Consider the following 12410-nt stretch of genomic DNA (forward strand, 5'->3'; position numbering starts at 1 on the left):
TCATACTGTCGGGTATTGCGGGCCGCCGCCACGGGCTTCGCCCTTACTCATGTTTCGAGGGTTCACAGCGGATGGGCTAGGCAGTGTCTTGACAGACATCACACTCCAAACAGCAAAAACACCCAGAAGGGAACTCCGCAGTCATCGAGCCTCGTGGATTCAACGAGTCTCGATGCATCACCACATTCACAAAACAGCGACTGCCGTACTAGGCAGAGTCTTTGTAGGTTAACGGAATCTCAGCAGGGACAGTGGTTTCCGAGGTTCCGCAATAGCCGCACTAGGCACAAGTAGCTTTCCGTTGAGGGAACATACTCATAGTTCTTCGTCATAGATGCGGTTCACAACCGAGCCTCCTAGACCATGTGGACCTGATGGGCATAAGCTGCGGGTTAGTCCGCACCTGCGAAAATAGGAAAAAGAATTGGTCCTGGTGCCCAGTCCCCAGTCCTCAGTCCGAGGTCGGTTGCCGAGTGCGCCTTACCCCGCTCCAAATGTGATAGCTTTCCCGCGCATAAAGATCCTCGTCACGTCGCGTAATCATCATTATATCGGTTGAAATGAATTAAGGCTTGAATGGAAGAATGCTAGGGCTGGTGATGTTGCTCTGGGCGCATAATCCGATCCATCGAGAAGTCCGCTGTTCCATCACTTTTCAATCCTAGCGAAGTATGGAGCTTCATCGAGAACAATTCTAATCATCCCGAACAAGGCGGCATTTAGCGCCCACTGAACAAAGAGCCCTAACCTCTTCGAGACCAACTGCACCAATCATAGGGCAATCTCTAAGCCCACGGTGCGGAATAGAATGCTGTAACTATTCGGCTGAATCTCTCCGTCGAATCGCCATCTTCTTCAATATTAATTGCTTCGTATATCTCGGTCGCTCACATTTGATTGTTTGCCCGAGCTCCTCCGCCAAGCCTAACCATGCGTGTATATAAGGCCTCTGGGTGAAATCTGCACCTGCATTTCTCTCCAGCGGGAAGAACTCCAGGCGAAACGCTCAACTGCGTCACAATAGCAATCGCGTTGCGCTGTCGACCATGGCCAAATTCATATACCACCTCGCCGCCTTCGCAGCCGCGGCGACGCAGATCGTACACGCGCACACCAGCCTCGACTCCCAATACCGGATCGATGTGCACTCCCACCCGGTCCCCCAGATCTGGCTGGATGCGCTGATCGAAGAAGGCTACCCCACCGTGAATGGCAGCTTGATCGTGGAGGGCTTCCCGGTGCCGGACTGGACGCTGGCGGGCCACCTCCAGAACATGGACAGCTACGGGGTCAACTACTCGACGCTGAGCGTGACCACCCCGGGCGTGTACTTCCTGGCGTCCAAGCCCCAGAAGGCCAAACGACTGGCCCGTGAGCTCAACAACCTGCTGCACAACTACACCCGGACCTATCCGACGCGCCTGGGCGCGCTATGCCTCCTGCCTCTGCCCGATGTCGCGGACGCATTGGAAGAGATCAAGGTACCACACCTCCCCCTACCAGTCCAATGTCTACGTGAGAACCAGCCGCCGACCAGAGGATAGTACTGCCTCGACACCCTCCACTTCGACGGCATCGGCCTCTACACCAATTACAACGGCCTGTACCTGGGCGACGCGAGCCTCGACCCGGTGTTCGCGGCCCTGAACCAGCGCCGCGCCACCGTCTTCGTCCACCCCGCGACGCCCGGCTGCGCCGACGCCACCCTCGGCTACGGCGGCCCCCTGACGGAGTACCCGTTCGACAGCGTGCGCGCGATGGAGAACATGCTGCTGACCGGCCAGCGCGCGCGCTACCCCAACGTCACGATGATCTACCCGCACGGCGGCGGCGCCATGCCCTACCTGGCCGGTCGCATCGCGGGGGTGGCCAGTCTGCCGGCGCTGGGGGCGCTGAACCCGGCGACCGTGGTCGCCCAGCTGAAGGGGTATTACTTCGACACGGCGTCGGCGTATTCGGCGATCCAGCTGCAGGCGCTGAAGGCGTTTATCGGAGTGGGCCAGATTGTGACGGGGACGGATTGTAAGTCATCCGCCTGATTGAGATTCTTCGTCTTGTTTCCTTTTTCACTGTTGTGTCTATGGAGATGCATTGTGAGGTGGTGAACAGGGTGCTGATTGCTGATGGTGGTGTTAGTTCCGTATGTGCCGGTCAGTCAGGCGAAGCCGGGGCTGGCGGCGATCCAGGCGAATGGCAATTTTACCGAGGCGGAAATGGCGCAGATCAATCATCAGAATACGTTGGCCATCTTCCCTCGCATTGCGGCTAAGCTTGGGTTGACAAAATCGAACTGAGGGTGAGTGAGATGGAGATGACAGGGCAGTGAGAAGTGAGACGGATGGCACGTGGTTTGGGAGGGTGAGAACCAATGACATGCAATGAGAAAAGAATTGAAACGTTGAACACAGAAATAAGATGTTGAGTTCTCCGCACCTTCTGATGGCCGAGGCCCTGCGGGTCCAGCATTTGGATTAAATGATTAGTGAACATTTTTTGGGAGGCCATCAGCCCAGGTGACTAAGCAGCCCTGGCCCCAACAGATCCCTCCATGTCAACATAAGAGCACAACATCGATCCAAGTATGCGTCGTCAACCATGTTTGAGCTCTATCGATCTTGATGCATGAATCCTTTGCCTTGAGACCGGGTCAGGAACATGGCTGACTCGAGCTGTTGGGATTGCTGCAGCGAATGAGATCGTACCTTTTCGTCTGATCCGACATCGAACCACATCCGCATCATGTCACTGGCCCAACAGTCCGGGGGCGAGTCGGTCGCCCTTGTGTCAATACTGTCCATTGTAGTAGAGATAAAACCATTCGTTGCTCTGATGCTTCTGGCTTAGAACAGACTACATCAGAACTCAATTCATACTCTTGAGCAATATCAATTTCTTATCTTTTTCCCACCTCGCAATCAACCAACCTGGCATCCCTCCTGATTCGGTAGTGCACACACACAGCAGAATCAGGCCACCATGCCTCCCAAAACCGCAAACACGTCCGCTGTACGAACAGGGGATGTGCCGAAGCAAGTGCACATAGCCGACATCCCAATCACCCTGCGCAACTGGCACCAACACATCGACTGGCTCAATGTCATCATGATCATCGGAATTCCCCTCTACGGCTGCATACAAGCATTTTGGGTTCCCCTGCAGTTCAAAACCGCCATCTGGGCCATCGCCTACTATTTCTTCACCGGCCTAGGCATCACAGCTGGTACGTGGCCTCAGCCCGCAGCCCGCAACTCCCCCCAACCACCCAACCACAGAACCCAATCCTAACCTCACCCGAAACGGCACAGGATACCACCGTCTCTGGTCCCACAGCTCCTACTCCGCGACCCTCCCGCTCCGCATCTGGCTCGCCGCCGCCGGAGGCGGAGCCGTCGAGGGCTCGGCGCGGTGGTGGTCCCGACTGCACCGGGCGCACCACCGGTACACCGACACCGACCAAGACCCGTACTCGGTGAACAAGGGCCTCTTCTACTCGCACTTCGGGTGGATGATCTTCAAGCAGAACCCGAAGCGGATCGGACGGACGGACATTTCGGATCTGAACGAGGACCCCGTGGTGGTGTGGCAGCACCGGCACTACCTCCTCGTGGTGGCGGTGATGGGCATGGGGGTGCCGATGTTGGGCGCGGGGCTCTGGGGCGACTGGTGGGGCGGCTTCGTCTACGCGGGCATCCTGCGCATCTTCTTCGTGCAGCAGGCGACCTTCTGCATTAACTCGCTGGCCCACTGGCTGGGCGAGCAGCCCTTCGACGACCGCAACTCCCCGCGCGATCATGCTATCACCGCCCTGGCCACGCTGGGTGAGGGCTACCACAACTTTCATCATGAGTTTCCCTCCGATTACCGGAATGCGATTCAGTGGTATCAGTATGACCCCACCAAGTGGGTGATCTGGCTGTGGAAGCAGATGGGGCTCGCGTATGATCTAAAGGTGTTCCGCGCGAATGAGATTGAGAAGGGGAGGGTGCAGCAGATGCAGAAGAAGGTCGATCAGCGGCGCGCGAGGTTGGATTGGGGCACGCCTATCAAGGACTTGCCTGTGTTGGAGTGGGAGGAGTATGTGGAGTTGGCGAAGAGTCGGGCCCTTGTGGCGGTGGCCGGGGTCGTGCATGATGTGAGCCAGTTTGTGGAGGAGCATCCCGGGGGACGGGCGATGATCAATGCTGGCATTGGAAAGGATTCGACTGCTATGTTTAATGGGGGGGTGTATTATCATTCGAATGCGGCGCATAATCTTCTATCGATGATGCGCGTCGGGGTCATTCGAGGCGGAAGTGAGGTGGAGATATTGAAGCAGTCGCGGAAGGGGGAATAGAGGTTGGTTAGATACAGGAAATGATTTGTATATTACCATTTACAATGCAGGAGCAACAATTTCGACATCAGATCCAGACGCAAATGCTTAAGATGAATGCAATATCAAGCAGGGCTGCAGATTAAGTATTTGGATGCCTTGTTTTGAAAACTTCCTCTACAGAGATGTGGGACTGCTGAGGAACTGTAGCGTATCACAGGCCAGTTGCTGTCTTGTCTGCTTGCACAGACAGAAGGATATGATACCTCATCTTAGTATCACTAGCTTTAACATCATTCACAAAGCGCACCCGTTTTCATACACCTTTGATCTATTTGCTGTCACTGGGTGACAGAATCCCAATCTTTTACCTATCAAACGGAAGTGAGCTGGAAGTCAAACTTAGCTTATACTTTAAGACTAAATATCAAGGTAAACTTGTCGATCTACCGGCCGCATACTTTACATACAATTCACACTGCCTTGACTTCCCACCTCGTATTTGAGATACTCCTTCTGCAACTCATTTGGCGAAGGCCAAGCACCGACAGCCAACAAAGACCTAAGTGGCCTCTATTCTTGCTTCACTCACCCAGTTTGTCCATCAGAGGAGGACTGAGCCACACGTCTTCTTGGGTTACTCTTTCACTTTCTAGCCCTTTCACCTTCGACCCTCGTGTCCCTTCATATAAACAACTTCCTCCAGCCATTCTACTGGGCTAGGCCCTTTGGCTTCATCCTTCAAAAACTCACACAGTCATGCCAGCTCCCAAAAACAAGCACCCGGCCTTCAGACGATTTCCCTGGCTCCCTACTGAGCTACGCCTTGAGATTTGGAAGCATGCGCTGCCGATCTTGACAGACAAGGCTACACTCTATCCATGGGTCGAGAAGACTGAATGGAAATGGACGAGGGAAAGATTTAATCGGATGTATCCGACTTTCTACTGGCCTAGTAGTCCAGGCTCTAACCAGATCGCAATGCCCCTCCTTTATGTGAGCCATGAATCCCGTTCTGTCGCTCTTGACTGGCTAAACAAGCATCGTCCTTTGCGCAAGCGCTTTCGGCACAAAGGTACTTACTTCTTGACTCGCCCCTTCATCCCGGTGATTGATACACTATATCTCGCCAATGCATGGTTTGATCCTGCTTCGCCAGATCGTTACCCCTGGCTCGAGCACCAACCAGGGATTATGAACGTTGCAGTTTCCGAGAGTGTGATTATGGCAGACCAGGCCTTACTATGTCATTTCGTCAAATATTTCTCCGGCATACGTTCGATCTCAATTGTTGTCGGTGATGGTCCCGCTCCATATACCAGTGACCTTCCAAGGAAGGATAAAATGACGGAACGGTGGGAGATCGATGGTCCACGAGAGACGATCCTGAAATGGGAAGACAGGCGTGGAGAAGTTATGGCATGGAATCCCAATGGCATGATTAGTGCGACTCTCCATACGCTTGTGATTCTTACGTACCCTCATCTGTCCCGGGTTGTTGCAAAGTCTTGGTATCCCAGGACCATCACAATCGACGCTGTCCGTGCTGTCAGGAGATAAGCGACTCGGCTTCTCTGTTTGAATCTTCCAAGCAAGAGACTGCACCCTACTCTTTCTTTCTCTTTAATGTGTTTTTCTTTTTGCTCTGCGAGAATTCTATCAATAGGATGGAGGTGTGGTTAGTGATATGAGACTGGGGACGGCACCGGCGTTTCTTGGACCTATCTTTCTTGGGGGATCAAACTAGCCGGGAGATAGCTACCACAGGAAATCGATATGATTGCTTTTTCTTGGCATATTGAGTTGGTAGAAAACCTCAGTATCAGACTTCGGATCATTCCAACCTCCGTCCAGCATGGCTATGTTAAGAGACGGCGCTGGTAAAAGGAGGAATACGTCTTTACGCCTAAGGCACCAAGTGATCGGCGAGTATCCAGCCATGCATTATGAGCTTGGCAACGCTCCATGCAGCCCAGCTTGACACATTCCAATCCCACATGCGATAAAACTACTTGTGCCAGGCTGCAATATTATTCTCCTAACCATGCACTGGGACTAATGCAAACACTCAATCATGACAAAACCGAGATAAGGATTGGTAATGCTTCGATGTTCTTCCATGAGAGATACCCGAGTAGCCATTACCACACCCACGGCTAGCCAGAGATAATAAACGATATCAGAACTTCATTATTCCATCGCGTCACTACTGAATCATTCACCAGGCGCACGGTGCGCAGAAGTAACAATAGACTGGACTGACCTCATCCTGACCTGATATCATCGCTGGCTCCGTCGCCTGCCGAAATTACCGCATGCGGCAATTTTCGGTGGATCCCGGTGACATCATATTTATCCCCGACGTTTTATATAGCCCGGACGAAAGAGAACCCATTTGTATCGGGATTCTTGCAAGGTCCTTACACTATCTCTCGAAATTCTCCTCACTACCAACCTATACACCAATCGCAACCATGGGATACGATTTCACCGTCTACAAAGGATCCAAAGACGGATCCATCAAGCAAGCCACCACCCACCGCGATGATCTGAAGAAAGACCAAGTGCTGGTGCGGGTCACCCACTCCGGGGTGTGCGGGACGGATCTACACTACCAGACAACCGACATGGCGCTGGGCCACGAGGGCGCCGGCGTGGTCGAGGAGGTGGGCCCTGAGGTGCAGGACCTGAAGAAGGGCGACCGGGTGGGCTGGGGGTACGAGCACGACTGCTGCGGGCGGTGCTCCAACTGCCTGACGGGGTGGGAGACGATGTGCCCGGAGCGGGCGATGTATGCGGGGGCGGATCTGGATCAGGGCTCGTTCGCCACCCACGCCGTCTGGCGCGAGGCCTTCCTGTTCAAGATCCCCGACGGGCTCAGCAACGAGGACTCGGCCCCGCTCATGTGCGGCGGGTCGACCGTTTTCAACGCCCTCGTTGTGGCGGGTGTGAAGTCGACCTCCCGCGTGGGCATCGTCGGCATCGGCGGGCTCGGCCACCTGGCCATCCAGTTCGCCGCCAAGATGGGCTGCGACGTCGTCGTGTTCTCCGGCAGTGACAGCAAGAAGGAGGAGGCGCTCAAGCTGGGCGCGAAGGAGTTCCACGCGACCAAGGGCGCCAAGGAGCTCAAGATCGGCAAGCCTCTTAATCATCTGATCGTCTCCACCAGCAGCCAGCCCGACTGGAACCTCTACACCTCCGTCCTGGCCCCCGGCGCCGTTATCTCGCCGCTCTCCGTCGACAGCTCCGAGTTCAAGTTCCCCTACATGACCCTTCTCACCAGTGGCCTGCGCGTGCAGGGCGGCATCGTCTCCGCGAGACAGGTCCACCGCGACATGCTGGCCTTCGCTGCCTTGCACGGCATCAAGCCTATCAAGATGACCTTCCCGTTGACGCAGGAGGGTGTGCAGGAGGCATTGAAAACGCTGAATGAAGGCAAGATGAGATACAGGGGTGTTCTTGTTGCGCAATAGAGCATTTGACTGGGTGATGAGCGTGATGATTTAGAATGATGATAAACAGTGATTGTATGTACAGCATAATTCGCGGATAATGATGATAATGACTTCATTTTGATGGAACTATAACTGCATCTTGACAGCTACATGTGTTCCGAACTGCAATAAAGGCATTTAGAGGATACCAACTCTAAGGATGGATATCCACACTTTTGCTTTTAACCATTATTTATCTTCACCCCACATCTATAGTGGATCTCTCCAATCTTCTGTGCCTTTTTATGGCTCTCGTATAATCACTGGAAGGCCAAAGAACCACCTGTACTTATGTACAAAAATCTTTCTCAACTTGCCGACCATAAAAACTCACCACTGAGTGCTAGAGTCCGAAGCCCTACTCCAGTCGTGAAAGCACTCATACCGCCACCCAATCCAACCCTAAACCCCCACCAACCCCCCCATAAAAAACTGCACCAACTTCTCCCCGACCCCATCCTCCTCGACACGATCATACAAATCAGCATGCGACCTCCCCTCCACCACAAACACCTCCTTCGGCTCCCTCGCCCGCTCAACAGCAGCCTCACTCACCCATCGACTCTCCGCCCTCTCCCCAACAACCATCAACACCGGCCTTGGACTGACCCTATCCATGAACCGAAACGCCTCGAAATTCGCCATCAGATCCCAGCTCTGCGCGCGCGCCACCCCTTCGGCCCGGGGATGGTAGCCCCGGGGGGTGCAGTAGTATGCCGCGAAATCCCGCATGGCCGGGGGTGCATCGGCGGGTAGGTCCTCGTAGCGCTGCGGGAGCATTCGCACCAGCCCTACATCTTCATCTCCTTCTCCCCGGGTGGGGAGGTCCATGGCAGTGCGGTCCTTTGCTGCCAGCGCAAGTTGCGTCTGCAGGATTGCCGGGTCAACGGTGTCTTGGGATAAAGAACCACCGCGCCGGACTAAGTCGCCCACGCACGCCGCGGAGACGGTCGCCACGGCCCGGAGTCGCAGGTCCGTCTGCGCGGCGAAGGCGGCGTACCCGCCTGCGGCGCAGATGCCTAGGACCCCGATGCGGTGGGGATCCACAAAGTCAGAAAGGTTGGTGGCTAGGTGGGTGGCTGCGTTCTTGATCTCCTCGACGCGCTGGTAGGGGTCTTCCAGGTGGCGGGGGTGGCCGGGGGATTCGCCGTGGTGGGCGGCGTCGTAGGTCAGGCAGGTGAACCCGGCGGCGGAGAGGTAGCGGGCGTAGTTGGCCGGGGATTGTTCTTTGATGGAAGTCCACGGGTGGGCGATTATGATGGCGGCGCCAGCGCGGGAGGGGGCATTGCGGCACGGCGGGTACAGATGGGCGGCTAGGTGGAGATTGTTGCGTGAGACGAAGGTTGTCGGGATGGGGTTGGAGTTGGGGTTGGGGGGCATTTTGAGGCGGGGTGTATTGTGGTAGGACTATGGTGAGCTGATCGTTTTGGTTTTGGGTTGGTATTGTCTTTCCTTATATACTCTTTGATGTTGATACACTGTCTGTCTATCTCCGATACTATTGTTCAGCTCCGAAATCTATCGGGATTGCGTTCTGCACTATGCAGGTTTGGGTTAGTGGCTTAAGAGGGGATCTTAAGATGTCTCCAACTCAATCAATGCTATTGACTAGCAACTTCCACCATATCTTGTCGAAGCTCAAGGTCTCGAGGCCATTCTTGCAAACCGCGCTTCGTGAAACTCACTTTCGAGCCCCAGTGGTAAGCGGTAGGGAAGCTTCAACATCTTACAAACACCGTTCACACCTAATGACCAAAACATCCACCCGGGACCTCGCCAGTCGTCTGTATAGTACGTCGTTCGCAAATCTTTGGTTATTGTAAACGCAGTCTTGTTTTCCGACGAAGATCTCGGCATGTGGTGCTACACCGGGTCATTGTGTACCGACTACTAATGGCATCCTGCGAACAACGAGGTCTTCGTGGCGTCAGCCCTGAGAGTTCAGAAATCTCATAAATTATAATAAAAAATTTTTAAATTTAAGGATTAAATTATAATTTTATATCTAGTGAAATGAAGAGATTGATATGTAATCAAAACAGCAGGATAATTATAACAAGTTAGATAAAATATATACATTAAAGATGCTGATAAGAATGATGTAATTATTCATATTATATATTGTTTTTTATCTATCTTTATGAGGTGGAGTGTTTGTATTCAGAGGACTTATGATGTATGCGGGTGAAGTGAACTGGAACTGGAAGAAAAGGATTGGGGCGCTACTTCTATTTGTATATGGTTTCCAAAGATCCCTCCGTACTCCGTAGGCACAGCACGGCGGTTCCGCAATAGCCGCACGGATCCTCCCCGGGCAGGGCTGCTTAGCAGGTGGCAAGGGATTATTTTATAGCACGAGGGCAGTACATACACCTGCCTTAGGATACGGCAGATGGAGGCAACTCCCATAAGTTACGGAGTAGAGAGCACCTAGGAGTTTTCCAGTCTGATCATTTGTATAGATCATTCTCATTAACCAGAACCATGCAAACTAGTCCCTAATCTTACTAGATTAGATCTCTTACCAACTCAGGACATCTCGTCTGGATACATGCGATTATGGGTCATTTTAGTATAGTCCTTGCAGCCCTAATAAGCCCTAGGACAAGAATAGGGACTCGCGCTGACTCGGGGAGGACAGTGCCCCGATAAGCTCCGAGGGACCCTGGGCCCACCCGGAGTCCGACGGCCAGCTACCCTTCTTTTATATTGGACCTTGAACTACTCTAGGCTGATCAGGGAAAGTAATAGCACTAATCCAAGCCAAAAGTCCTAAAGAAGGAAGGCGATTTTACTACTTCTTACCACAGGAATGGGTTTGCTAGTCAACTAGGTCTTACTATGACCCCGTAGTCTGTGCCCCCTGATCAGGGTCCTCCCCTTGAACTATAAGGTAAGCTCACACAGCTAGCTTTATCGATCAAGTCTTCCCAATCTTCAATCCTCTCATCCCCAATGGCCCAACGCGCCCACCGTATCCCCTGGCGCAGCCTAACCTCGCACCTCATCCACCGTGCCCCAACCCACACCAGCCCGGACACCACCATCGCCAACCTCTACTTCCGCTTCCTCCCCACCCAAGCCAAGGATCTAGGCCATTTCGCCACCTCCTTCGCTCGCGCCTTCAACGAGGACACGACCGCTGCGCGGCAACAGTACGCCCCGAAATACCTCCCCCCGGCGCGCGACGAACTCCTCCTAGACGACCGCCTAGCCGCGCGCATCCACCCCCTCACCTTTCGCTGGCACCACCCCAAGAGAAACATTCAGAAGACGCAGCAGCTATGCCAGCACATCGACAGCACCGCCGACTTTGCCTGCGGCTGTCCGCTCCCCTACACCGAACGCCGGGCCGCTGCCTTCCTCCGGCCCTACCAATGGAACGACTGTTTCCGGTTCGAAGAGGTCAACGGCGACGGGTTCTTCAATCTGCAGGTCGTCAGCACCCTGCTCGTGCTCGGGGAGATGGAGATCGTTTTCCGGCTGTGCGCGCATCCCGAAATTGGGCTGAAGGAGTGGATGCGCGTGCAGGATTGTTCCTGTATGGAACTAGTGAGTACCTCCGCTTCCCTCCCATTTTCACTTCCCTTCGTGTGAATGGCACTGGTGGTTTCCAATATGACTCGTGTGTTGTACAACTCGAGTTGATTATCATCATTCATCATGACTAACTGAGGCAGTGTGAGATGGACCACGGGTGGGGCCCGGTCTTCGACGCCGCGCTGGAGATGTACCTGACGTTGAATACTCTCTACTGCTTCCCGGAGTTACACTCTTCTTCTTCTTCTTCTTCGGCCGCGAAACATGCAGCCGGGACCAGGGCCTATGCGCACGACTACCGCACCACAAAAATGTACCAGCGCCCGGTTGACGAGTGGACGCGCCTCTGGCAAGCGACGGAGATGTCGCGGTACCCGCACCGCCAGTTTCTGGGCCTGGAGCCGCAGTTCGGCTTCGCGAGCCAGGTGCTGATCCGGGACCAGGGACATCGGTGGTACGAGAAGTCCTGCGCACGAGACGAGGAGGGACGGCGCGACCGCCTCAAGCGGTTGTGGCAGCAGCACGAGGACGTCTCCGTGGACGCGTTACTGGCCATTCTCGCCGAGGCCGAGGAGAAGGATTGCTTCACGTACGGCGAGCTGCCCTTCCAGTTGCTCCTCGCGTCTGACAAACCGGGCTTCCGTCCGAGTCAACAGGACACAGCGCGCGTCGAGGCCTATCTCCGCGAGCGAGGCGTGCCCGACGACTGGGCGGCGGAGGTGACGAGCTTGAGCGACGAGGGCGAAAAGGAGCCCCGATCGCGGCTATGCGTGCCGCATGATCCGCTCCATGAGCGGAACCGCCGACAGCTGCGGCGGTATCTGCACCGCTGCTGGCAGATTATGGTGCGCTGTAATATGCTGGCGAGGGAGTTGGGCGCGGAGATCGATTGGGCGTGGGAGGTGGTAAGGGCCCTGGAGAAGCTGGTCTCGTGTCCGCCGGGGATGAAGCTTTACAACCATCGATACGGTCCGGAGAGGTTGGATGTGTATACCCTGCAGGGAGGGAGTGAGGAGCCTTCTTACACGATCCGTGTTCGGCGCGAGTGGTGAGGTTGTCTGGCT

General features: G+C 54.6%; 6 protein-coding genes across 6 annotated transcripts; 5 read left to right on the plus strand and 1 right to left on the minus strand.

Annotated features, from left to right (window-relative positions):
- The first annotated feature begins 853 nt into the window (after positions 1-853).
- On the plus strand, positions 854-2448 carry BO72DRAFT_432147 (amidohydrolase family protein). Its single transcript, XM_040943164.1, has 3 exons — positions 854-1481; positions 1545-2022; positions 2137-2448. Exons 1-3 carry the CDS (start codon positions 1047-1049, stop codon positions 2292-2294), a joined length of 1071 nt encoding a protein of 356 aa, XP_040799958.1. The 5' UTR covers positions 854-1046; the 3' UTR covers positions 2295-2448.
- Positions 2449-2587: 139 nt separating this feature from the next.
- Positions 2588-4324, plus strand: BO72DRAFT_407239 (acyl-CoA desaturase; the record flags this gene model as incomplete). Its single annotated transcript, XM_040942348.1, has 2 exons — positions 2588-3220; positions 3306-4324. Coding segments are annotated over exons 1-2 (1263 nt in total), but the record flags the coding sequence as incomplete, so codon positions are not given.
- Positions 4325-5071: 747 nt separating this feature from the next.
- Positions 5072-6071, plus strand: BO72DRAFT_512781 (2EXR domain-containing protein; the record flags this gene model as incomplete). The annotated part of the gene is made up of 1 exon (XM_040949452.1): positions 5072-6071. The coding sequence occupies one exon, from the start codon at positions 5072-5074 to the stop codon at positions 5870-5872; it is 801 nt and encodes a 266-aa protein (XP_040799960.1). The 3' UTR covers positions 5873-6071.
- Positions 6072-6549: 478 nt separating this feature from the next.
- BO72DRAFT_449377 (NAD(P)-dependent alcohol dehydrogenase) lies at positions 6550-7887 on the plus strand. Its single transcript, XM_040945009.1, has one exon. The coding sequence runs from the start codon at positions 6787-6789 to the stop codon at positions 7783-7785; it is 999 nt and encodes a 332-aa protein (XP_040799961.1). The 5' UTR covers positions 6550-6786; the 3' UTR covers positions 7786-7887.
- A 91-nt stretch (positions 7888-7978) lies between these two features.
- On the minus strand, positions 7979-9258 carry BO72DRAFT_449378 (alpha/beta hydrolase). The gene has a single exon (XM_040945010.1). The coding sequence runs from the start codon at positions 9184-9186 to the stop codon at positions 8209-8211; it is 978 nt and encodes a 325-aa protein (XP_040799962.1). The 5' UTR covers positions 9187-9258; the 3' UTR covers positions 7979-8208.
- Positions 9259-10761: 1503 nt separating this feature from the next.
- On the plus strand, positions 10762-12398 carry BO72DRAFT_381135 (uncharacterized protein; the record flags this gene model as incomplete). Its single annotated transcript, XM_040941422.1, has 3 exons — positions 10762-11358; positions 11493-11797; positions 11996-12398. 3 exons carry the CDS (start codon positions 10762-10764, stop codon positions 12396-12398), a joined length of 1305 nt encoding a protein of 434 aa, XP_040799963.1.
- Between the last annotated feature and the right edge of the window lie 12 nt (positions 12399-12410).

Source organism: Aspergillus fijiensis, assembly GCF_003184825.1.
Source record: "Aspergillus fijiensis CBS 313.89 unplaced genomic scaffold BO72scaffold_33, whole genome shotgun sequence".
Lineage (NCBI taxonomy): Eukaryota > Fungi > Ascomycota > Eurotiomycetes > Eurotiales > Aspergillaceae > Aspergillus > Aspergillus fijiensis.

Excerpts from the sequence above, each read along its gene's own strand:
- BO72DRAFT_432147 (XM_040943164.1), top strand. The coding sequence starts at position 1,047 with ATGGCCAAATTCATATACCACCTCGCCGCCTTCGCAGCCGCGGCGACG. Across the intron at positions 1,482-1,544 it reads ACGCATTGGAAGAGATCAAG|TACTGCCTCGACACCCTCCA; the intron begins GTACCACACCTC and ends ACCAGAGGATAG. Across the intron at positions 2,023-2,136 it reads GATTGTGACGGGGACGGATT|TTCCGTATGTGCCGGTCAGT; the intron begins GTAAGTCATCCG and ends TGGTGGTGTTAG.
- BO72DRAFT_449377 (XM_040945009.1), top strand. The coding sequence starts at position 6,787 with ATGGGATACGATTTCACCGTCTACAAAGGATCCAAAGACGGATCCATC.
- BO72DRAFT_449378 (XM_040945010.1), bottom strand. The coding sequence starts at position 9,186 with ATGCCCCCCAACCCCAACTCCAACCCCATCCCGACAACCTTCGTCTCA.